A 24,733-nucleotide genomic window follows, 5' to 3' on the forward strand; every position below is an offset into this window, starting at 1 on the left:
GGGAGTTTTGGAGGGGGGAGATGCAAGTGGCTGCACGCGTGCGTGTGCATTTAGCGTCCCACGGCCGGGACAACTGCAGGCTCGGGCAGAAACACCTGAAGCGCGGGCCGGGAAAGTTTGAGCAGAGGGCAGAGATGGCGGCCCGGCCCGGGTTCGGCCCGGGTTCGGCCCGGGCCGAGTACGGCGTGCACAGGCGGGATGCGATCATGGCGACAGGCTGGCCACTGAGGCCGGAGCTGCACTTCCTGCCCGTCCGCCCGGCTGGAGCTGGCGGGCGGCAACTCTGGGAGCGAGTGCGTGAATGCAGGAAATGCCGCGGTGGCTGCAAGGCCAGCTAGCGGGCGCCCGTGGGCCTGTGACCGCTGCGGAGCGTCTCCGAGGCCGTCCCTCGCGGGCGGAGCTAACTCTCTAAGAGGCACTTCTTCGAGGGCCTCGCTGCTCCACCGCGTTAAGTCGACACCGGTAGGGTCTTCCTGGCGTGTGTCATTTCCGAGCCTCTTAAATCACTTGTGTTCCTCGAACACTGGATGCTGGCTGGGTTCCTGGAGCCACTTCCCCGCCCACGCCACGTGTCCTTTCCCAATGTCCTGCCGGAAGCGCGTCGGCCCCCGCCGTCAGTCCTCCGACCGCCAGGGGGCGCAGTGCGCGCTGCCTTCGTACTGGTCCGCGCGCCCTCCTCCTCGCGTACGTTACAGCCGCGCCAGCCAACGAGCGCCGTCCAGGTATCCGGGGCGGGGCGCCGGGCGGGAAGATGGCGGCGGGGGCGCGGTGAGGCGTTGGTGGCGGCGGGGCCTGCGCGGGCGGACGCTGAGAGGATGGCCCGCCGCGGCGGCCGGGGGTAGCAGGCACCCGGCGTGGAGCGAGCATGACGGGCCCGCACGAGCTGGCGTGGCGGCTGCTGCACGCACTGCTCTGCCTGCACCGCGCGTTGTCAGCCCGGCTGCGCGCCCGCTTCGGCGCCTGGACATTGGCCTGGAGGCGCTGCTGCCGCGCCGCTGCCGCCGTGGTCCTAGCGCCGCTCGGCTTCGTGGCGCGCGAGCCCCCGGCGCCCGGGAGGCCCCGGCGCCAGGTCGCCAGGGCCCGCGTTGGCCTGGCCCGTCTGCGCTGGCGCTCGGACGGCCGCGCGCTGCGGAAGCTGCCGGTGCACATGGGGCTAGTGCTGGCCGAGGACGAGCGCAGCCTGCCCGACGTGGCGAGCCTGGTGGTGTGGGCCATGGCTGTGGGCATCTCGTACATCAGTGTGTACGACCACCAAGGTGAGCCCTGTCCGGGGCGTGGTGAGGACTTGGGGCTGGGCCAGGGCCTGCGGTGTGGCGAGCCTGAGTGCCCGGGTATGTCAGTGACACCCCTGATCCCAGCGCGGACTCGGCGAGCTTCAACACCTGGTCGCGGCTCTTGTTCATTAGCGCTTTCCAGGTCCGTGTACTTCTGTTACCCAAGAGAGCAGCGGTCCGAGAGCTTTAGCTGATTTGTCAGCGGGTGCACAGGCAGGGATGGGCAGGCTTGGTCTTCAGCTTGTCGGTGTCACGGTCGCACCCTTGGTCACCCCGTGTCTCTGGTCGCTGCTTTTGAGAGCTTCCACCCGGGACACCACAGGGTCTCTAGTCTGTCCTTTCACAGTCTCACCCCCAGGTCACTCCAACCCTAGTCTTTAGTTAGTGCTGTTACGGTCGTACCCCCGTCACTCCAGTGTCTCTAGTCGGTGTTGTTCGTGATCTAATCCTTCCTCAACCTGGGTTGTTTCTTAGGCTCCGCAACTCCCTAATGCGCAGCCAGGTGCGGGCAGGATATACACGTGGTCTGGAGGTGGACTCTGGAGGGAGCCGGGTGGATTGAACTAGGTCTGAGACGCAGGTGAGGTGGGAGTAGGAGAGTGATACCTGGTGCTTTCTGTGAGTGGCACTTGACAGTGGCTGCCACAGTGCTTGGTGCAGTTGCCCACTGTGAGTTTTGACTGAGTCAATGAACTTCAAGAGGAATTTGTGTAAGTGTGGAAAGTCCACAGTGATGTGGCAGGCACATTCCTGGGAACCCACGTCAGTTCTGCAGACAATCAGGCTTGTGGAGGGAAAGCACACGTGTAGGTGACAAGGTGCTGGAGTGAAGTAACCAGGATGCAAAGGAACTGGGATCGCACTCAGCAGGACATTGGAGAATAGAGGATCTAAAGGTGAGGAAGGCTGTGGGTGTCAGGTTTGAATTTCAGTCTAATCCTTAGTAATGTGACAAGAATGACTTAGTAATATTGATATGAAAGAAAATTGATGTTTTCTCTATTCAATAACTTAAATTACCTATCTGCTCTAGAGAAGCTGCAAACTTGATTTTTATCTTTAAATCCTCCTCAGATAGCCAGACTTAAGTGCAGGGTTGGTCAGATAAGTGGTAATCTCTGGGTGCCTTGAGCAGGAACCTGTGGTCAAATGATGATTGCCCTGTAGGGTAAAGTTTAATGTATCCACCGCTGACATAATGGAGCATGAACCCCACAGACCAGCAGAAACTATGAGTCTGTCAGAAGGTGACACAATCCTGGCCTGATGCAGCCACTCTTGTCTGGGGAGTAAAATAAGTGGGCCAGAAGTGGAGATTAAACACAGCAGTGTGGTGGATTGTGGTGGTTCTTGTAAATCAAGTACATTATTTTATCTTGCATAAGGAAGGAAATTGTATAGTTTAATTGCTTGAGTTGGTGACTGCTTTGTAGCACGGATTGTGATGTTGCCACACTTCCTTGTTCTGGCAGTTCCGTCATTGACTCAGACTCAGACACATCCTGTGGCATAGTCACTAAAAGAATAGTAGTGAACAGGGAAAAGTCAGGTTATACTTGAGCCCCAAAGAAAGGGGTGTTTTCAGCTGGCGGACTTGGGATTTGTGTCCTTTTGTGAAAGCAGTTTTTAAAAAAGAGATAAGGGACAGTTTAATAAGTTGTGTAAAAAACCTTTTATTTACCTTTCCTTGTTTTCCATTGATCGGTCCACTGATTAGTAGGTGACAGGGTGGTTGTCTGGTCAGTATCAGGTCCTTTTTGGGGCACACTGGTGCGCAGGAGAGAACCCCGGATGGACCTCCCTCTGCTGGGATGCCTGAGACAGATGTGGGCATCTTCCTTGGAAGAGAAGGGAGTGACATCCAAGTGGGACCAGCAGACTGCTAAGCAGGATGCCAGAGTAGTGTGGCAAGCTGCAAACAGCATAGGAAAGCTGAGTTAAAAGTTGGAAAATGAGGTATGATGAAGCCTTGGGCAGTTCTTCTGTTTTTCTGTTTTATAAAGATCTACCCCCAAATATAATATTTTAAGTGATTTTCCTTGAGGTCACTCAAGGTCGTAGACAAAGCCAACGAAGATGTGAAGGTTTCTTGTCTGGTGTAGCTGGAGGAGAGAAAGTAACTTGCTGCCTGCCTTCACTCGCAGGGTCACTCCACATGGCTGCTGTGAGTTTTCTTGGAGTGACCAGAAGTCCGCAGGGTTATGCTTTCCAGTGTGCTTCTGGCCTCCCTAACTTCTCTCTTCCTACTCTGTGTAGCTTTTATTGTTTTTAGGTAACTGTTTCCCCTTCCTACAATGTCCCCTGTCTTCTGGCAGGTGTCTGCTTAACCAGCTGGGCAGTGGTCAGCAATCCCTATTTCTCCTGTCCCTCCTGTTAGGCTCTTTTGACCACTGTTGCTGTCTTGCCCTGCCCTAGAATTTCCTAGGACAGTGTGTCTGAGGGCACTTCTGTTTCCTGCTTGGGTGTGTGTGTGTGTGTATATGTCTGAGGTGTTGTAGTCAGGGTTTGCAAGAACAAGACAATATGGGATATGTAATTTATAGTATTTTTTGTGTAATAGTCACCCAAAGAGATAAACACAAAAAGTTCAGGAAACCTGTCCACACACTAAAACCTCCCAAAAATCTGAGGACCTGGATCCCATGGCAATGTTCTGCATGAGTCCAGCTGAAGACCTAGAGCCCATTACAATATCCCCAATGCGTTCAGCTGGAGGCCTAGAGCTCAGGACAATGACTCATGTGAGTCTGTTTCACAGATCTGCCCTGGGGAGGCCCAGAGGTCAGTGGTGGAAGCTAGAAAGTCAGTACCAGCAGGATGAAGGATCTGTGCCTCTAGGTTGAGAGTTTGACACTGGAGCCAGGAAGCAACACTCAAAGTAAGGACCAGAGATCCCCCAAAGTGACCTGCAGTCATCCTCAGCAGCAGCAGCAAGGTCCCGAGCTCCTCTGACTATGAGAATAACAAGTTCATATCAGGAAAGAAGCTTGACAAGCTCCTCCAGATGAACCAACACCACCACTTCTTCCTCTCCATTTCCCCTTTTATGCTGGCAGCAGTTCCCAGGTGGGCTCCCCATTCAGTACCATGTTGATTCAGTTCAACTGGGGTTAAGTTGGCCACCGGGTTTTAATCTCCCACACTCAGTGACTGTGCCACACAAGCACTTCTCGTCTGTGTGTTTCCTGATGTGTGGCTTTGTGCTAGGTGGGCAGTGTGTTCTGGCATTCACACAGGGTTGCATTCCCTGTAGGTAAGAAGTTTCTGTATCCCAGCACTTGGGCCAGTTGAATTACGCATTTACTCTTGCACACTGACAGACCCTGTTGGCAAGTGCGATTTTTCCCATGCTGGAATAGAGGGGCTGGAAGTGGTAAAAGCCCAGGTGGAAATGCAGTTGTATTGGCTATAACACAAAGCACCACTCTAGTGCCTGCCTTGCCTCCCACAGCAGGGCGTGAGAGGCAGCCTCTGCTGTCTGGACTGTTGCCTTGGTGTCCTGCGTCTCCCGGTTTCAGCAGTGAAATGTACTCCGGTCCTTTTCCAGCTGGGGACTGGCTGGAGGCTGGCAGTTTTACTGACTTGATTATGTGCAGGCTTCTGTGTTCCCTCATCAGTTTTGAAAAGGAACCGGGAATCTACCTCAGCGGCACAAGCTGAGGCTGGCAAATGTGAGGTCATGAGTTCAATCCCTGGTACAAAAAAAAAAGTTTTGAAATAATTTCATTCTCAGAGTACCCTTCTCTTTCACCATAGTCCCAGATATCTGCATTGAAATAATAGTAATACGTAGTTATAGTTTCATTGAGCTCGTGCTTTGTACAGGCTACTGTAAAAAAGGGTATTAAATCTTTAGTGATTCCACAGACAAAAGACTGAGAATGAGAAAGCCAAGATCCAGTTTGGTAAGCAGTAGCTCTAGCATACAGACCAGATTTTACCCAGAGGCTTTGCACTTAGCTTCTGTGTTATGTTGGTTTCTGCTGTTAAGAGAAATGTCGGGGCTGGGAATTTAGCTCAGCGGCATAAGCGCCTGCCTTGCAAGCAGGCAGTCGTGAGTTCAATTCCCGGTACCGATAAAAAGGAAAAAGACAAAAAAAAAAAAAAGAGAGAAATGCCGTGGTAGTCCCTCTAGCACTTACTGCGCATACTGGGCTGTCTGAAAGCCCTGAAAAAGGGATGCTTACCTACAGGTGATAGGAGCTATTTATCACAGAAATTAAAGATAACAGCTCCCTTCATGTCAGTGTTCATCCTGAGGACTTACCTTTTAATGAGCTCAGTTTAACTTTCTAGAACTCCTGCTCTGTGCTGAACTGTTACTTTCTCAGAGGGGCAGAGTTGCTCTTCCAATAGCATCCTGACCTGGGCATGTAGCTGAGTGGGGAGCCCAGGACCCATCCCAGCAGCTGCTGTAGTGCCGTGTCCACCCCACCGCCACCCCACCCCCAGCACACTTTCCCACCTTTCCCAGGCTGTGACTGCACATCCTTTAGCTTTTTTTGTGAGGTAGCTCTGGGGCTCTGTTGGAATAAATTGTTTGATAGTTAGATTTATTTGGTTATAATGACTTCAGTCATGTAAGCTTCACTGGATTCTTCTTTAAATAACAGCATGATTTCTTCTCCGAAGAGTCCCCTCCAATAGTGTTACAGTTGGGTCCTTGGAGACATTAAATAAGGGAAACCATTCGATAGTTTATTTAGGTGGCTTTTTTAAAAAAGGCAGATCAGTTGGTAAGAGTGGGTGTCTATAGGTAATTGTTGCTTTAATTCCTTAGATAAGATGCTTGTTTCTTAAGGAAAAGCTCTACTTTTAGATTTAAAAAGAAGATATCCATATATATATTAGAAGTCTATTTTATAGACTTGATGATATGTTTGACATAAATTTCGAACAAGGACTAAGGAAGGCAGACAAGATTTGCTGGCTATGTACTTTCCTTAGAACTCCTCCCGCATGGTTGGTTGGGAATGAGTTTAGGCTAAGCATTGGGGCTTGGAAATCATGTGTCGTTTTACTTCTTCATAGAGGTTCTAGAAACCCCACTGAGGACCTGAAGGCAGGCAGTACATAATTCCTTGGTAGATTGGGCACGGTTCCTCCTGGTCCCTCTGACCTCTTTACTGGCCCTTGCTTCTGTGATAACACATGGGTGAGAATTTCTCTTCTGCCTGTCTTTTCCTTTTGTCTCACTTCCAAGTGTCCTCAAGGTTTGAGCTGTGCATGTATACCCCCGCTGGATAGCCTGAGAGGAGCATGAATGAGCAGGTATGGCTGTGTCCCTGGAGGACACCCTGTGACCCTATCCCAGAGGAGCACTCTGCCCAGGGCTTTCAGGAGCAGCTAGCTGTGTACTGATGCAGTTTGCACCTCCAGTCTTGATCGCTTTGTAGTATCAGACTTGCGTTTGCAGCTCCTCTCCTGAAATCGCCGTTTGTCTGTTACTGGACATCTCATATCTAACATGTCTGAACTATTACTCTTGTATTTTCTCTCCAACCTATGCCCTATCATTTTTTTTCCAATGTCATAAAATATTACTACCTTCTCTCCAGTTGCTCAAGCAAGAAACATAGATATTGAGAGTCTTCTCTTCCACTCCACCACACTTGTTCTATCAATACACTGGCCTCTGTGACCTTATTTGTGAAACACATCCCAAACCTGCCACTTGTGGTCCCCATTGCAACCGCCCAAGTTTGAATTCCCATCAGTAATGTTTGAGAATGTAGAAAACCCTGCAATTGACCTCCAAAATTTTTGTGGAAAAAATACCGAAAACATTGTTAAGTCTGTTTGAGGTATATAGTTTTCCTAGAATAATACTGTGTGTCTTTCCTATAGATATCTAATAGTATTTACATTTGGGAAATTGCATTTCATGAGATGTGACGGAACAACAAAACATAATGTGAAATTCCTGAAACCATTTTCGCAAAGGCTTTTGTAGATTCCTAGGTCATTCACAAAATACCCATTCGCCCCTGACACCTCAAATGCTTTTAAAGCCTTTAGAAAGGAAAAATAAAGCCATATTCCTAGGTTTTTTTGTGTTTTTTTAAAAGAGACTTGTAAGAAGATGAGTTTTATTTAATATAGTACATTCTTTTTTAAGAGAGGCATTCAGAATTCAATAGTAGAGTACGTTTAGCATTATTCCTTTATGAGAGTTAAAAGCAGTTACTGAATTGAACACTAAAGGCAGGGAATTGGGCTTTTAGATCAAATATTTAGGTCTGTAAAGACAATTGCTTGACCTTTCGTGATCTGTTTCTGAATCTGTAAAAGGATGAAATAAAACATTTCTGAAACTCAGTATTATGTAAATATTTTCAAATGTTTTTTTCTTTCCCTCTCTTTATTACAACAACATTTACACATTTTGGGATTTATTGCTCCCTTAGATCTTATTACTTTTTTTTTTTGTAAGAGAATAAAATCAAGCATGATAAAACAAAGCTGTCAGTCAAAACCAAGGATAGACATAGCACATGATGTAAAAACAGTACAAGGTTATCAACAATGGTTACCATAATGCCTCTTATATCCTTAAAACGAAAATGTTTTTTCTTAAGTCTGTTATTTCTGGGTCTTTAATGCATTGACAGGTTTCCTGCACTCTTCTGCGTTTGACTCTGTGGATGACTTACAAATAATCCTATAAATTAATATGTCCTATGTTAAATCTGTTCCCTTGAAAGTCCTGACTGTAACAGCTGTGGAGAAAACAGTGCCATACAGAGGCTGAGTATTGTAATGTGAAATACCGAGTTCAGTCATCTTTTTTGTAATCTTTTTTTTTGGGGGGGGGGGGTTTCCTCACAGTCCAAAAGTTGTATTTGTAATCCCATTGAGACATTATTGGAATCCCAGCAAGTTAATTCCAATCTACCACCACCAATGCAACCCACAGCAGGAGTAAAGACACCAAGACATTCCAAGTTAAGGGCAGCCAAGGGGTCCTAAGTCTAATCCTTATGAGGACAAGGGGACAAAGGCTTTGATCCTGGGCCTCTCCCAGAATTTATTATCTTGTGAAGAAGGGGAGTGGCTTAAGGATGAGTGACAGTGAGGGTGGCAGGAATTACATGAATAATTTGAGCTGGCTAGCCAGCAGAGATAAAAATATACAAAAGGATCAGTTCACATAATCTAATTAACGTAGTGGAATTGTTTTGGGAGGCTGTGGCTTTGGTTTCTGATAAGCAAACTTTTGTGCCCTGGGGAATCATAGCCTCTTTATCTTGAGGCTGTACCCAGTTGACATTCTGGGAGCTATTGGCTCTAACATCTCACGCATTCATATCCTGTACATATCCTGTACTGAGAACACTATTCAGGAAACAGGACTGTCTGTTGGCTTTAGAGATTACATACCAGCACCTCAGCTAGCTGTATTTGCAATGCTTAGTGCCAGTTGAAGGGAGAAGGAAATACCCTGGCCACCTTTTTACATATCAGTATAAGGAAATGAGTCTCGCTGTAACTGTTTTACATTCAATGGGAGTCTCTGGAGTTGTTTCCCACAGTGAGGTTGAGGATTCTGGAAGGAACGCTAGAAACAACGCAGGCCAGGGCTCTGAGGTACCGGTTAGTTTCTGTGAACAACTTAGCAGTGGGTTTGTGTTCCAGTCCCCTGTGCTGTGCCCTGCCACATGTACTGCTGTCCGTTCCAGGACCACATCCCTGTGTGCTTGCGTGCATGTGTGCGTGCGTGTGTCTGGTTTACTCTCAGCTTTGCTGCTGTCTGTTTTAAACTTGATGCGTTGAGAGAGGCCCTGTCCTGTGTTGGCTTTGTTCACTCCACAGGTGTGCAGAACTTTGAGGTGGAGTTAGGAGTGTTAAGAACTGGAGATATTAGGACCAAATGAAGATCCTCCTTTCATTTAAAATTTTAATGTTTTATTTGCAAAATACATTAAGTGATTTATTTTAATTTTTGGCATCTTAAATTTGCACCCAAGATTTTGCTGCACTCCTCTATGCTTGTCATGGCTCTTACGATGTCCTGCAGATGTCTGGGCTCAGGAGCACATGGGCAGCAGGGCTGACGCAGAAGAGGAGCTTCACAGTGGTGGGAAGTGGGGGAGGACATTCAGACAGCTAGGACAGAGGTGGAAGCAGGGTGGGAACAAGGAGTATCCCCTCAGGAAAGAGGAGAGCAGGAGAGGCAGCAGCTGTTTTAGTGGCTGAGAATCTTGTGCTGAGGCCTGGGTTCCTGTGGAGCTCTCCTTGTATCAGGATGAGTGAGCTGGCGGGAGGGGAAGCTAGGGTCTTCACACAGCACAGAGTGGAGCCACTCAGAGTGAGCAAGTGTGGTTTATGTGGGGAATGTGGTCGTTTTATTTGTAATAAGCTTGTGTCTTAGCTGGAACATGGTGGAGCTTTTTCTCTTGAAATTGAGGAATTCTTGGTAAACTGAGAAATTTTTGAAATTCAGGGGGCTTGCAAAATTGGTATCTATAGTACCATAGCATGTATGGTCTATCTTTTTCTGTGCCTGCATAGATAATCGGAAATTTTGTAGCATTTATAAGCCTGTAGCATGTGTCTGTATATAGCAGAGCAGCAGCATATGCTTTTCTTTTATCGTATGTGTGGGTTTTATTGATTTCAATCTAATGATTATATCCTCCATCTTTAGTGTCACTGTGCAGGTACCTCCTGGTTACAGCCACTGCCCTTTAATCCTGTGGTTACTATTGGAAACATACTTTCTTGCCACCTTGCTCTGCTTCCATTCACTTTCCCCTTTTTGTCTGGGTGTTGATTGGCCTGTCTTTCTGGATGGCACCATTTCCAGGAGGGTGCCTGGTCAGTCTCTGGTGGTCCTCTCTTAAGCAGACCACACCTGCTGTGTTGCTCTATGTCCAGCTGCTGGGCCAGGCCTCGAGCTGAGTGGAGAAGGCCCAGGCTGCTGCAGAGAGCTGTCTGTAGGCCTTGTGTGTTCGGTGGTTCTCGGTTACCTGGAAGCACCCTCCCATGTGACTGTCATCAGCAGTCCAAACTGAGCTCATCTTTTCCTTTAAACCAGTCCTTTTCATAGAATTTCCCCACTTAACGTCGTTATTCTGTGACCTGGCATGAGACAGGACATTCTGATGTTGCCCTGAGTGAGACAAGGGCCCGTGGGTGGCTGTTCCTCATAGTGAAGCCTCCTTTTTACTCCTCTACTGCCCTGCTGCTGGGCATACAGCGCTCACACCCGCGACTAAAGATCCACATCCATGCATCTGCTTACCCACAAATTGGTGGTTACCTGTTTGCTAGGCAGTCTGAAAAATTCAAGCCCCTTCTTTCCTCACACAGAGGTGGATTTATGTTCAATGGATGCCACATCGAGTTTTTCAAACCTTTTGCATCAGCAGCCTCTCTCTGTCTTCCAAATGTTGCAGACTCCATTTTTTCTGAAGCATTTTCCCCACTTAATGTCTCTCCGTTTTCTTTTTAACTTTCTCAGTTCAGCTCAGCTCAAATCTTCTTTTGCAAAACCTCCTTCCACACAAGGAGCCTGCTTTCGTAAACTGCTGTTGACACGCACAACTGCTTGATATTTGTGTGTGGTGGATTCTGGGCTCTCACACTGCATACCCGACTCCACTGTGTTCTTTTCCCAGTGTCTGAATCCCGTCAGGCCTGAGAGCACATAGCATAAACACTTGATAAAGATGAAAAAAGGACAGGCACTGGGAAGCTGTCTCTTTAAAAATACTTTCAGATCTTGAGTTCTATCAGATTTATATTAAATGTATGTCACCTCAAGTTTCATGGTTCTCAAGGATGATAAAGTGTTAACTTTTCTCTACATGGTTGGAGGATCAGAAACTAGTTTATTGTTTTATTTCTCTTTGAATTTATTCAATTTTGGTTTTGTTTTGTCTATTTTTAATATAATTCATGTTTTTCATTAAAAAGTCAAAATGAGGCAATCAGTATTGATGGACAGGGAATATCTACAGAGAAATATGTTAGACTGGGAGTCAGGAGTAGATCATTGTTGGGAAAGCCCCTGAGGGCATTTTGTGTCTTAATCTATAAATAAAAATTTCTAGTAAATGAGCCCTTAAAATCCCTTTCCAGGTCTAAATTTCCATCATTTTCCTATCGCCTCTAAGTAATTTATCCTTGTCAGCTTCTTCTGTTAATAGATGATGTTGTCATATTTGCCTTTTACGTTCTAGTTTAGGGTTAGTCATTATTGCTTTATTTAGGTTCTGTTCTGATCTAGTGATCTTTTTGCATGGAGCATCCATTAGTAATTCAAGGAGATAAATTAACCTAGTTATGATTTACTTGTTTACTGTTCATTTTTAAAGGTATTTTCAAAAGAAATAATTCCAGACTGATGGACGAAATTCTAAAGCAACAGCAGGAACTTCTGGGCCTAGATTGTTCCAAATATTCACCAGAATTTGCAAATAGTAATAACAAAGATGAGCAAGGTAAGCGTGCGTGGGGCGTGAATGTGCATTTCAGGGCATATTCCTTCAGGGTTTTCCCTTTCATTTTACTCTTTAGTCTTTTTGGTTATGATTTATCATTGGAGTTCAACTTTTTTTCTTTTTATCATGTTAATTTCATTAAAAGATAAAATAATTTATATTGATATTAAAAAGTGAACACATGTTAAAGATTTTATTTCAATAGGCAGATTTTATAACTGGGTCATTAGAGAGTTTAACGAACAGTATTTATAGATCAGGAAATGAATATGTAAATAGGGGCAAAACTGATTTAGGAAAGGGGTAGAAACTTCTGGATTAGAAAGAATTTGTATGTGTGTAGGTAAAAATTTTGCATTGGTATCAGTTACCTAGAATCACCACTTACAATGTTGTTCCAGTCAGTAAAAGTTTTTTTTTTCAAGTCTTCACTTTGTTAATAATTGTGCTGTGATTGTATGTGGAATTTTGGTTGAGTAAAATGTGGCAGCTGGGATATAGCTGAAATTCCTATTTCCTGGAGGATTTGTTCGCAATACAAGTCATTCTGAGCCCTTGAAAAAGGTGGCAGTATATAAATACACATGTCAGTGTGGCCTGGGGTTTATTGGTTCTTTCAGAGGAAAACAGCTGAACATGTTTCAGTATTGAAAATGAAGGCTATGATGCTCCTTTACTCTGGGACCTCTTATTTTACTGGTTTGAACTGTGTGTCTGCTAAAACTGATTTTCAAATCAGTTTGGAAGGGTGTTTTTAACAGTGTCTTGTTCACCTCTTGCTCCAGTTTTAAATAGCCATTCGGCAGTGAAGGTGCTGTCCCCCGAGGATGGGAAAGCCGACGTTGTACGAGCTGCTCAGGACTTCTGCCGGCTGGTCGCCGGGCAGCAGCACAGGCCTGAGGACCTGGACGTGGACATGTTGGACAGTTTGATTAGTGAGTCATAGATCCATGTCTGGTTTGTCTCAAGGACACGGTGTGAATGAAAATATGCCTACTGCATGTTTCCTTTCCTAGTCTAAAACCTAGTTTGTGTTGGTACACTGTTGATCGTACTGAAATTTAAAAATCCACATATGAAAATGATTTTGAGATAGTGAAATTTGTAGTATACTAACTTAGCTGAGGACATAATGGCAAGAGAAAGGGTCTTTGTGTGTGTCTCCGGGTCTGGGGATCAGACCTAGGACCTTGGGTGTGCTAGGCAGACACTGTATCACTAAGCTACATCCCCAGCCCAAGGAAAGGTTCATGAGTTTTTTTGCAGTGGTGAGTATTACGTTCTTAGAAACAGAACTTTTGGGGCTGAGGATTTAGCTCAGCGGCATAAGCGCCTGCCTTGCAAGCAGGCAGTCGTGGGTTTGATCCCTGGTACCGATAAAAAGGAAGACAAAAAAAAAGAAATAGGACTTTTGCTTATCAGCCTTTTCTTCTTCCCCCACCCGCTGTGCTTTCTTTTTAGTTTGAACTTTCTGTTAAGTGTGAACATAATAGTTTCTTAAAAGCAATGTCAAGAATATAATCAGCATCTTTCTTTTTTTCCCTTTGATTGTACTGGGGATTGAACCCTTCCTTTTTAAGACAGGGTCTCACTGTGCTGTGTAACCCAGGCTGGCTTCTAGCTCTTGGCAGTCCTCCTGCCTCAGCCTTCTGGAGTGCTGGAATTACAGGAGTGCCATCACCACACCCGGCCTGTGTACTCCCTTTTTAGTATTCTGTTATGCTATGTCAAATAAACCTCTATATTTGTCATACTAAAATATAACTATGCATATGTATTTTCAACACTGTTTATTGTAGCCTTATTCTCTCTAGAGTTCCTTTGGGAACTTTTCACTCTTTATGGTCCTTCTTACTGGGATTATTCTTTTCTCTCTTTTTCACATTTTAACATTTTTAAATTAAATATGTAAAAAAGATCAACACAAGTCAAGTGAGTTACACATTCAGACAAGAAACTATTCTGCCTTGCAGCAGTAGGTAGATAATGTAAAATCAATGTGCTGCATCTGAATAAGATGCTTCATCTGTTGCATCATTATTTATCTGTATTTACAATTAACAATGCATGTGTTTACATTTTTTAGTTCACATTTAATATATAATAAAAGCTTTATGGTGTACTATTTTGTAAAAGTAGTGTGAAATGCATATTAAATTGTAATAATGGAAATACTCACCGGGGAAGGGAGGAATTCTTGGTTCCCTTCTAGAGTTTACTTTTCTTGGTCATTGGGGTGTTTGTCTTTTTTTCCTGCTTTTCTGCTTACAGTGAAATGAGCTTTCTCTTTGCTCTCTGCCACAGTCACTTCCAGCCTGGCAATGCTAGCTAACAGTGGGCATGCTAGCTAACAGCCTTCGCCATCCTCTTTCTAGCACATGTATATCCATGATAACTCCCGTCACCACAGGATGCCAGGACATTCACTGATCTTTCATTCATGCATAGCGGTCCTTTATCTTGTTTACTCCTCGACATTTCCTGTCTCAGTTGTGTACTTGGCTCCTCAGTCTCTGCATCTTTGCCTATGTCAATGTCAAGGGAGACAGTCCCCCTTGGGCCTCTTGATCTCTCTGATTCCTGCTTGCACTGATCCTAACTTCTGTTTTTCCTCTCAATGGGGGCTGTGTTGCTCAGTGGTTGCTGGGATGGTGACTGTTTCTGCACTCTGAGGCCCACCTAGAGAGTGGATTCTGAAGACCCCTAAGTGGGGGCACTCAGGTGGTCTTTGGTAGCCTGGAGGAAAGTGCTGAAGTGTTGAGCCCAGGTATTTTGCACAGGATTGTAGGTCTATCCTGAAATGGGACTCACACGTCACTGCACCAGCTTGTGGGTCTGACAGAGCTAGCAGCCCTGCACTGTGACTCCCAAGATTTCCCCCTGCATTCAAGGCCTCCCGGCCTCCCACGCCAGGCAGACACTGGTTTACTTTCTGACTCACTTGTGTGTTCTTTAGATCTTTTATGTAAAAGGAATCAGATTATATGTAATCTTCTATGCCTTCCGTTGTTTGTTCATCTATGTTGAATGTAATAGTGTTAACACATTACTTTTTATTGCTGTGTGGTAGTTTATGGTTAGACAGCATTTTGTTTATCCATTCATCAGTTGATGTGCTTTTTGGTTTAAACACTGCCAGACTGCTTTCCAAATAAGATGTGTTTTTTTTTTTGTTTTTTTGTAGCCCTCTCTGGTATTGTTACCTAGTGTTCCTTTTTTAATGTACTTTGACCATTCTAGTATGCATGGTAGTATTTTCTTGACATTATAATTCACATTTTCCTAATGACTAGAGAATGTTTTTCATGTGTTCATTTGTCATCCTGGGTGAAATGTCTGTTTAGATCTTTTGCCCATTTTTGATATGATTTTTTTTTTTTGTCTTTTTCATTTTTATCGGTACCGGGGATTGAACTCACGACCCCCTGCATGCAAGGCAGGTGCTTATGCCACTGAGCTAAATCCCCAGCCCCTTTTGCCCATTTTTATTTAATAAGTTGTTTCACTACTGAATTTCAAGAGGTATTATATAGTCTGGATGCATGTTTTTTATCAGTAAGGTACAATTTACAAATACGTTCTGGTCTGTAACTTTGTTGTTTCTTAGTGTTTTAATTTTTATAAACTGCATTTTACCTTTTTTTTTTTCTGTATGGGTCATGTATTTGGATTCGTATCTAAGAGATCTTTGCCTAACCCAAAGTCACAATGAATTTTTTTCTTGTGTTTTCAATCTAGAAATTTTAATAGATTTTACTGTTAGATTTAGGCTTGTAATCCATTTGACTTAACTTTTGTAAATTATATGAGATAAAGATCCGAGTTGTTTTTCTGTCACTATTTGTTGAGAAGACTTTTTTCATAAAGTTTGCCCTGATTACTATAATGTAACATAGTAAGTTCTGAAATTAGATAGTATAAAGCTTTCAGCTTCAAGTTACTTCTTTCTAAAATTGTTTTGGATATTCATATCCTTTGCTTTTATATCTCTGCTTGTATGAGTTGAAGTGAATCAGAAGCTCAAGTTGGGAGAAATTCACATTATATAATAGTGAATCTTCTAATCTGAGTCTCTATTTATTTGAGTCCAGATTTTTTTCTCACAACATTTTATAATTTCATGGTTTAAAATTTCTACTTTTACTAAACGTACTCCTAAGTATTTTAGATTTTTTTGACCCTGTTGTTAATGGTATAGTTTCTTACTTTTATTTTTAGATTGATAGCATTTGGAAATACAAATATTTTTAATACTGATTTTGTGTCTTATATTCTTGCTAAAATTCACTTATCAGTTGAAGTACTTTTTTGTAAAAACAGAATTTTCTAAAAAGATCATATTACTACAAATAACGATGATGCTGTCTTTATTCAGTTTTTTATTCTGTTTCCTGTAACTGCTAGTATAGTAGTCATTGGTGGTTTGCACACTGGTTATGCTCAGACACCTGTGTGAGGCTGTAGTATATTCTTAGGTCTCTTTGGCCTTTGCTTTTCAACAGCTGGAAATCCAGCAACTGCTTTGGCCACTCTGTGGCCTCAAGTCCTGCTCTGGCCCTAGCTCCTTACAGGTGAGTAGTTTCCCTTGTCAGTGTGGCTATATGGAATTTTATGTGCCCTTATTTCCCGAATCGTCCTCGGTCTGTAGCCTTGGGCCATAACACTTCGTGTTTTCCTTTCTTCCCTATTGCGTGTCCATCTCATAGCTGGCAGCCTATGAGAATTTGCATGTTGTTCTCTTCCTCCAGGCTGCAACTTCCAGTTTAAAATTCATTCCATATCTTTCAGCAGTGAGAAGCTATTCAAGTAGTTTTGTTTTGTTTTCTTTTTGTGGCTCCTATGCTAGGAAAACTATTTCTCTGTGTTGATTAGTAGTAAAATCTCATTCAAGGCTGCCATAGGCTCTTGCCTTTCTTTTTCTTTTTATCTGAAGCTCTAGCTAGTTTTTATTTACTTTTTAAAGAAATAATTAACTTTTAATGGGTGTTTTTGCCCAGTTAACATGTAAGGGGAGGATATGTCACTCTGTGCACATGAATATTATCAGAAGTCTCTTCTACATTTTTTACTAAAGAGGATTGCTGTTTGGTAACAGAGCAACATGTGACCTGCTTGCTTCCTTTGCTCTGCCGACCCAGATTATGTGGGGACCTCCATATTACTGCAGACAGGCCTGCCTAGCCTGTCTCCTCCTTAACAAGGAGCTGAGCCCTGGAGAAGACTGTGTGATGTACAAGTTTGTGGCAGAACTGCTAGAACTCAGATTTCTTAGGTTAGAGTATCACATCTCTTACCCCAGTGACTCTTCCTGCATTTTTTTTTTTTTTTTTGTCTTGTTCCTTTTTATCGGTACCGGGGATCGAACTCACGACTGCCTGTTTTCAAGGCAGGCGCTTATGCCGCTGAGCTAAATCCCCAGACCCCCTGCATTATTTTTAAGCAGTTGAAATGTGTGTACCTCTTCCCCAAAAGCTGGATATTATATGGAAACTGGTTCATAACACACACAATGTATGTGTGTACTTGCTGAGTCTAGGACACAGCTTTCTGTACCCCTTTGAAGGTACTTGGGCTCTAGCAAGACTGGAAAACATTGTACCACATAGCTGGGAATCCGGGCCTGGGGAGAGAAGGTGAGGAGACAGACTTAGGGGACATTTGCTCGGGTTCTTGTATTCTCTGAAGTTGTCTGTGGCCCATATAGTCATGCCCTGAGCGGTGCCTTTCCAGGATGCCAAGAGAACACCCATGCTGAAAAAGCAGAGAGAGTGTTAGAGGGGTGTGCACTGGATTTAGGGCAAAAATCGTCTTTCCTTATCAAGTATCAGTCCAATGACATGGACTTCTGAGTAAATGTCCACATTTGGAGTGGACATAGCCTCTAAAGTACCTGTTAAGGAGTGTGAGGACGCGTGGAAACAGAGGTAACAGTCCTAAGGAGAATGGGTCCATCATGCAGCACGTGATCACTGTGTGTGTGTGTGTGTGTGTGTGTGTGTGTGTGTGTGTAAGCAGTGTGTATTAATTTCATGTGTATGCCTTTATTCCCAAGGTGCTAATAAATTCCCTGATCCTGATTTAATATTGAAGTTTGGTCCTGTGGACAGCACATTAGGTTTTCTTCCCTGGCAAATCAGACTGACCGAGATTGTGTAAGTAGCAAAGAATACCAACTCTTTCCACTCAGCACTCTGCTAGATCTGGTGGGAATTCCCAAAGAATTGTGATACCAGATCTTTTCTTCAGGCATTTCACAGTGTCAGTGGCAAAGCACAAATGTACACAAAAGTTAGATATGAGAGTAGAGACTGTGCGTGTGTTTGGTACTGGAATTCACATCTTAGGAGATCAGGAGGGAGCCGGGTGGTTGATTGTACAGAAAAGCTGAGATGCAGCCAGGGGTATAGTAGGTATAGAGTGTTTGTATTTAGGATAAAAGTGGAGTGTGGAGGAGGCAGACCAGAAACAAAGGAAAAGCTAGGGCACGTTTTCTTTTTTTGTTTTTTTTGTACTGGGATTGAACTCACAATCTTGAGCTTACTGGGCAAGTGCTTGAGCCACTGAGGTAAGTCCCTGGCACATTTTAAAGACACAGGGATCTGGCTTGGCCAGAGCTGGGTGTTAGGCAGTGTGTGACAAGGATGTCAGGGTTGGGAGACTTTCCTCACAGTGCAAGGAGCATGTGTCCCAGGAGACAGGATGGAGGTGGAAGCCCAAGCCCCAGGTCGAGTGGTCATGTACTGAGAGGAAACTAGAAAGTGAAGGGAAGGGGCAGCGCAGCGGGGCAGATTCTTGTAAACTTGGTGATTGAGAAGTCAGGCTCAAGGTGTTTACTGAGATCATCAGGGCTGAGGAAGTAATTGAACCTACAAGAATAGAAGCTCTTTCTGGAGTGCACAAGCGGTCTTTAAAGAAATGCAGTTTTGGGGACAGTGACAGGAAGATGTATTAATCAAAGAGGTGCAGGAAAGCATGTGTGTGTCAGAGGAAGAGAAGGCTATGAAGGTGCGCCTGCTGCTCGTACAAGTAAGGAAAACGGGGAGGAGAGGTGGTTCACGTTTAGAACACAGTGATGCTAGAGCACAGGTCTCCAGCCTCTGGGTGTCCTTGAGTGGACACACAGGTTCGCCAGCCGGTTTTGCCCGGGGTTTTCCAGGCTATTTCAGTTGCCTTCCACATGGGCTCTAAAACTGGCTGTGGTGATAACTTGGCATGGTGATGTGAGATATTGGTTTGACTCTTGGCATGCAGCTCAGCAGTGTGACCTTGAAAAGGAGCTCTCTGTAAAGGTGGCATTTTACTGTGGAGCGAGGATTGGCATCTGCATTAGACAGCAGGTCCTCACTGTGACGGCGCCCCTGTCCATGCCACTGCTGTGGACCTCCCCTTCGAGCCTGACACTCTGTCTTCTCCCCTCGAGGCGGAGCCCCTACCCAGCAGGGAAGGTGTCATGTGCCCAAGGCACTGAGCAGTGGTGGCTCTGAGTAGATCTTAAGGAGCAGCAGGAGATGAGGCTGTTGGTAAAGAGTGTCAGAGGTGCAAGACTGAGGGCGGGTGAAGAGCACGTGAGAAGCCAGTCTGTCTTTGGAGGCTGCACCAGAGTAGAAAACTGAGACATGAGAGTGGTGGTAGAGATTACTGCCATGTTACTTGATGTCATTAAGAGATTCAGTTAGGACTTAGGAGTGGTGGCTTGTTCCAGAATTTGTGACAGTCAAGAAAGGTGACATAAAGGCAGATCTAGGGTGAGCCCCTAGAGTCAGGCAAATTGTTTCCTGAATGGGGCTTGGTGTCTGTGACCAGGAATGCTTAATGTGACTTGCAACCTGGCTTTGGTTTGAGTCTCTATCATTCGGAGTTGCCAAACTTAATCATAAGGCTGTAGAAATCAGTTCCTGTATTAACCTAACAAGGAGCCCTCTGATCATGCTTATTCTGTCCTTTCCCTGTCATTGCTCTGTGAGCTGGGTTGTGGAGTGGTGGAGGCAGAGGTCCCCTCCCTCAGCACACACAGCTGGGGCTGCTGGCAGGACTGGCCCATGCTGGCCATACTCTCATGTGGGCCTCAGGGAGCCTGAGTGGAGTTCAGGGAGATTTTTGTACACAGATCTGCAGCTTTGAGTCGGTCTAGGCCTTGCATTAGCTGGATATGCTTGCTTTTGTCTTCTTGGGGAAATACAGGCAGATTTTTCACACAAACTTCCTCAGTGGGGTTAACAGCCTTTGGGAGAGAGGACATTGCGGTCACACTTTGCCCCTCCTTGTCACTGTTCTCTGCTTCCTACCATGTCACAGTGAGCCTCTGATGGTTTCCCCTGTGCTTCCTTTTCAGCTCTTTGCCTTCCCACCTAAACATCAGTTACGAGGACTTTTTCTCTGCCCTCCGCCAGTATGCAGCCTGCGAGCAGCGCCTGGGGAAGTAGATCCCTGCTGCTCCTTGGGGCTGGGGGAGAAGAGGACCCTGGGACTCTGATGTTTACAGATACCTGCGAACCCTGTATCCACCTGTTCGTATTCCTAATTTATCAGCAAACATGAAAAAGTGTCTTACTTGAGATGTGTGAGTGAGAGAGTGTGTGCGTGTGTCTGTGTGTCAGTGAACTTATAAATGGGGGAAGTGTTGGAGCGTGGAATGAACCGCAGCCATCTTTCAGGAGCGGCGGTTTCGGCTGTGAAGTCTTCAGGCCTTGCCACTTCCCTGTTTTGAGGGGAGTGGAGGAGTGGGTCAGCAGTTTCAGTGGTTGTTTGGGGGAAGGGACTCATTTTGTTCAGTCTTTCCTGGTGACCAAACTTTAATTTCCAAGAATAGCATTGGATGCAGTAAACAGCACCCCTTGATGTGAGGGGGCTTCCAAGAAGCAGGGCCAGGTGTGCCAGGTCCACACATCCATCCACACTCGTCCTGGACTTCACCGCAGCTGGGCAGGGTGACATGGCATGGAGTGGAGCGTCTGTGTCTCTGGAGTCTTTGCTCCTGTTGTGAAGAACATTTGAAAAAGAACTTGTATGAAGATGCAAAGGTGTAAAAACTTAAACATTGCATTAGGCAGCAAAAACAAAAATGAATAAGGTATCATAAAAGTAAAAGTGGAATTTTCCTTCTGGGAAAACCTTGATTTGTTTGTGGGTAAGCAGTGTGCTGTGTAGCACCCAAAGTTAGTAACCTATTTCCACAAACTGTTGTGAGCATTTAGAAGACAGAGCAGCACTGTCCCTCAAAAGTAACTTGTACCTCTTTGGTATAACACGTGGGCTTTATTCCTCAAGCCTGATTGGTGACATTGTGTGAACGATTAAGGATTGAGGCCTGTGTGGAAAATAAAATATTATCAAAATCTACAGAAATAATTGAATCTTATAGGCTGTCTCTTGTGAAAGAGAATAGCACTGATTCTATTAGTTTAAAATGAATACACTACTCCTTGGAGGGTGTTAGTATATTCATGGGCAACCTGGGACAGCAGCATTCTTCATATTTGAGGACAGTTTTTGGGTTACTGTCTTACTCCAGATCCCTAGTGGTCAGCTAAAACTGTGCACTGAGTATAGTGGCCCACACACTAGGGCTCAGAAGAGAAGACTGGATTTGGAAAGCACGATTTGGAGTTGCTCCTCAGATTCTAAAGTAGTAAAGAATAAGTGTTTTGTCTTTGGATTAAAAAACCCCATTTATGATTTTAAAAATACCCTTGAAATAAAAACGATTAAACTAAATTTTGGTCCAGTGACATCACTTTGCACTTCATAGTTTTTTTTTTTTTTGTATTTTTTTAAGTCTTAATTTATTTCCAAGTTATATGTGATGCGACAGCATCTCTAAACTGTTAGAAATGTCCTATTTCTGTTACTTTGTACTGTGATTCATGTCCTGTTGAGTATTTTACTTTAACCCTTTTATAAACACAATAGGTAATGAAAATGTCATTTATAAAAATTTTGCAGTGTGTACAGCTTTAGCAAATTAAATTTAATGGACCCAATTGAAGTATGGATTTAAATGTTTGTTAAAATGAAGCTAAATAAATTTCTTACTGGGATATAGTCCAGATCTCCACAGGATTTAGTATGATTTTTTAATTTTTCTTCTCTTTCATAGTAGTGTATGTCAAAACAGCTGTAGTCCATGTTCTCAGTCTGTCTCAGACAAGTTCACACAAGCCTTTCTAAAACCTTCTCCTGAAGTGCGCCTGCTAGTGCAGTCTATGGTTTGAACAGCATTGCTCGTTCTGGAATTCTGGCAAGACCCTCCCAATTTCTCCATTGTCGGGGCTCCCTTTGTGCTCCTCAGAGTCAGTTGTTTATGTATATCGAAGGTGTTGTATTTAAATTGTTTCTTCTGATTCTCCCCACAACGGATAAACCAAATCCAGCCCACTACCTGCACGGCAGTGTGGAGCAGAGCAGGAAGGGAGGATCTGAATTCCATTCTCAGTTCTAGGCGTTTCACTTCTTTTTAACTAATGGGTTACTGTTGTAAAGATGAAAGGCTGATTTTGATACGAACAGCAAATTCTGGCTGAAGATGTTTAATATTAACAGTGCCAAATACACTGTGTATAATCTTCGAATGTATGTTAATCAGCTCCTCCTGTGGGATAGAACCATGCCTAGACTCAGATCTTTGTGATATTTTATAAGGTTGTAGACTGGCAACATGTAAGTAGTGTGTACAGCAAGTTTCTATGATTAGGGAATCAAATTTATTGAATTTTATTGAAAATCAAAACAAAATGTGTGAAAACCAGTAAGAGAATATACTCTTCATGGACTGTAGTATGTGAAATGTTAACAGTTACTCTGAACATGTAGGGACTGCAAAAAAAATTTGAGAAACTCCTATGACTAGATAGCAGTACTATTTTTTTAAGATAGTATGCTCTTGATTGAAATGTATTTGCATTTTTAACAGGTTAAACATTTGAAATCGTACAATGCTATTTCCTTTTTGTTAGATAATGGTAAAATAAAATTCAGCTCCACAATTATCAGAATTTTCAGACTTCCCCAATAACTACAAATCTGAGTTATTTTCATTGATGTGGAATTGACAAGTTAAAAACATACACATATACACCTTAAAAAAGGAATTCAATAGCTCTTATCAAACCAGGAAATTGAAAAGAGCTGTAGGTTGTCTTATGCTGCATATTCACTGTTTAACTTGAAGACCTTATTATAAAACAGTTGGTTTTTTGTGCATGGTTTTCACCCTAAAGTTTGTCAAAGGTCACATTTTAACTCTGGGAAATGTTTTTAACAAAAATTATTTAGAGGTTTAAGGATAGTTTTAAAACAAACCCAGGAAGTAAGATTATTGTCAGCAATTGCCCAGGACCCTAGATAACTCTGTACTGATAAAATTGGTGGAAAAGAGGAATGCAGAAAGAACGTGTAAGGTTTTAAAAAATTACACAGCAACAGGATTAGAATAACAAATACAGGAAAATCACCTCATTGATTACATTTTTGCTGACAATCCTTCCAGAATTTTTTTGTACTTTTATTTTAAAAAATGTATCCTGTATCTGTTTTAATAAATTCTTTTAAAACTAAAAGCTCTAATGTGAGTTTTGTGTTGTATGTTTGATTTCTGTGTCTGAATGTAAACAATTACATTGGCCCATGAAAATGTTTGGAAAAAGTATAGTCAGTGTTCAGTTTGTTTCACCTCAACTGGTTCTGTGTTCATTTATTGCCGTCCTGAAATGATTCACACACTTAGCCTTGATGTTTTGCATTTTATCAGTTTTCTAAAGCCTATCAGCTTATTTCAAAGAATGTTTTCTTGAAAGATGGTAATGTTTCTTCATGTATAAATATAAGAAATGTCCTGCTTCAAATCATTCAGTGAACATTAAATGTGTTTCATCTGACAGGTAATTGTGATTTCACAATATAATAACTACTAAAATTGGTCTTAAAATGATCTTAAAATACTTACTTTACTTTGTTTATGCTTATTTTTGAGGTCACATCTTCAATACTACAAGAAGTCTTTCAGACAGTGTATCAGTGAGAAATCGGCTTCTTGGGGGGAGAGGTCTGGGTCCAGGGCCAGCCGTGAATGAGTGGGCACAGCTCTGTCCATGGCAGCTGTGGAGCAGGTCCCACGGGGTCCAGCTAAGTCTCCTGCCTTTACACAGGGAACTTAAGGACACTCCTAACTGTGATAGGGCCGTGTCATTGTTAAGCTTTTCTTTTAAAATAATTCTGGTTTTTAGCCTTGTTAAAGTAGCATTGATTGAGGTTGATATCCCCAAGTATTAGTGATTGCAGTTCAAGCTCGTAGTTACAGTGTGCCCCGTAACGGCAGGTACAGTGGGGTCCTAGAGGAAGACGACACATCTGAGGGGGGCGCAGGGAGGCTCACCTGCTTGTGTTTGGTTGCAGCTGGGATGGAGATGTGTGGAGAACCAGTGCTGATGACTCTCAGTGACCTGGGTGTGACTGCACTGCAGTGTCAAACACAAGGGACTCGGAGCATCTCCAGGCAGATGATTTCATCAATTTGGGAGTCACTTAGAAGCTGAAAATCATCTCCACGTAAATATACAAGCTATCATTGCTTGTGGAATCCATGACGTTCATGGCATTTGAGCTCCCTGTGCTTTTAACTAACATGCAGCTTCCCCACGCCTTCCTCACCGGAAGCCTGGAAGGGGAACGCAGTTAGCAGAACGAGTGCGTGCTTTCAAATGTAGGTTTTAAGTTCACTTTTAGGAGGTAGATGTATTCACATGAAGTACTGCTACTACCTGCTTGCTAAACTGATGTTTGTGTCTGAGTGTTCTGCTGTGTGTTTCAAAAACACACAGTGTGTTGTCTGAAAACATGAACTTCATCCTTAGCGGTCAGGCCTGGCTCCTTTTCCTGATTCAAATCCCTTTCCCTGTGTGTGGAAAACAAGGATTTCTTCATATTGTCTCCACTCCAGCCAGTATTTTCAGTAGTTTCCTTCCTATTTTCAGTATCTTCCCCTCAGCTGCAAATGGATTTATATTTTCAATCTTCATT

At 43.9% G+C, this 24,733-nt stretch overlaps 1 protein-coding gene across 1 annotated transcript; it reads left to right on the forward strand.

Moving 5' to 3' along the window:
- Nucleotides 1-727: 727 nt before the first annotated feature.
- Nucleotides 728-23,274, forward strand: Nus1 (NUS1 dehydrodolichyl diphosphate synthase subunit). Its single transcript, XM_003479401.5, has 5 exons — nt 728-1,256; nt 11,594-11,719; nt 12,505-12,654; nt 17,772-17,871; nt 20,052-23,274. Exons 1-5 carry the CDS (start codon nt 866-868, stop codon nt 20,140-20,142), a joined length of 858 nt encoding a protein of 285 aa, XP_003479449.1. The 5' UTR covers nt 728-865; the 3' UTR covers nt 20,143-23,274.
- The last annotated feature ends 1,459 nt before the right edge of the window (nt 23,275-24,733 follow it).

This window comes from Cavia porcellus, unplaced genomic scaffold (assembly GCF_034190915.1).
Source record: "Cavia porcellus strain 051 isolate PalLab524CR breed Dunkin Hartley unplaced genomic scaffold, mCavPor4.1 scaffold_24, whole genome shotgun sequence".
Taxonomy (NCBI): domain Eukaryota; kingdom Metazoa; phylum Chordata; class Mammalia; order Rodentia; family Caviidae; genus Cavia; species Cavia porcellus.

Coding starts and splice junctions, on each gene's coding strand:
- Nus1 (XM_003479401.5), top strand. CDS start 866: ATGACGGGCCCGCACGAGCTGGCGTGGCGGCTGCTGCACGCACTGCTC. Junction 12,655..17,771: donor CATGTTGGACAGTTTGATTA/GTGAGTCATAGA, acceptor TTTATTCCCAAG/GTGCTAATAAATTCCCTGAT. Junction 17,872..20,051: donor ATCAGACTGACCGAGATTGT/GTAAGTAGCAAA, acceptor CTTCCTTTTCAG/CTCTTTGCCTTCCCACCTAA.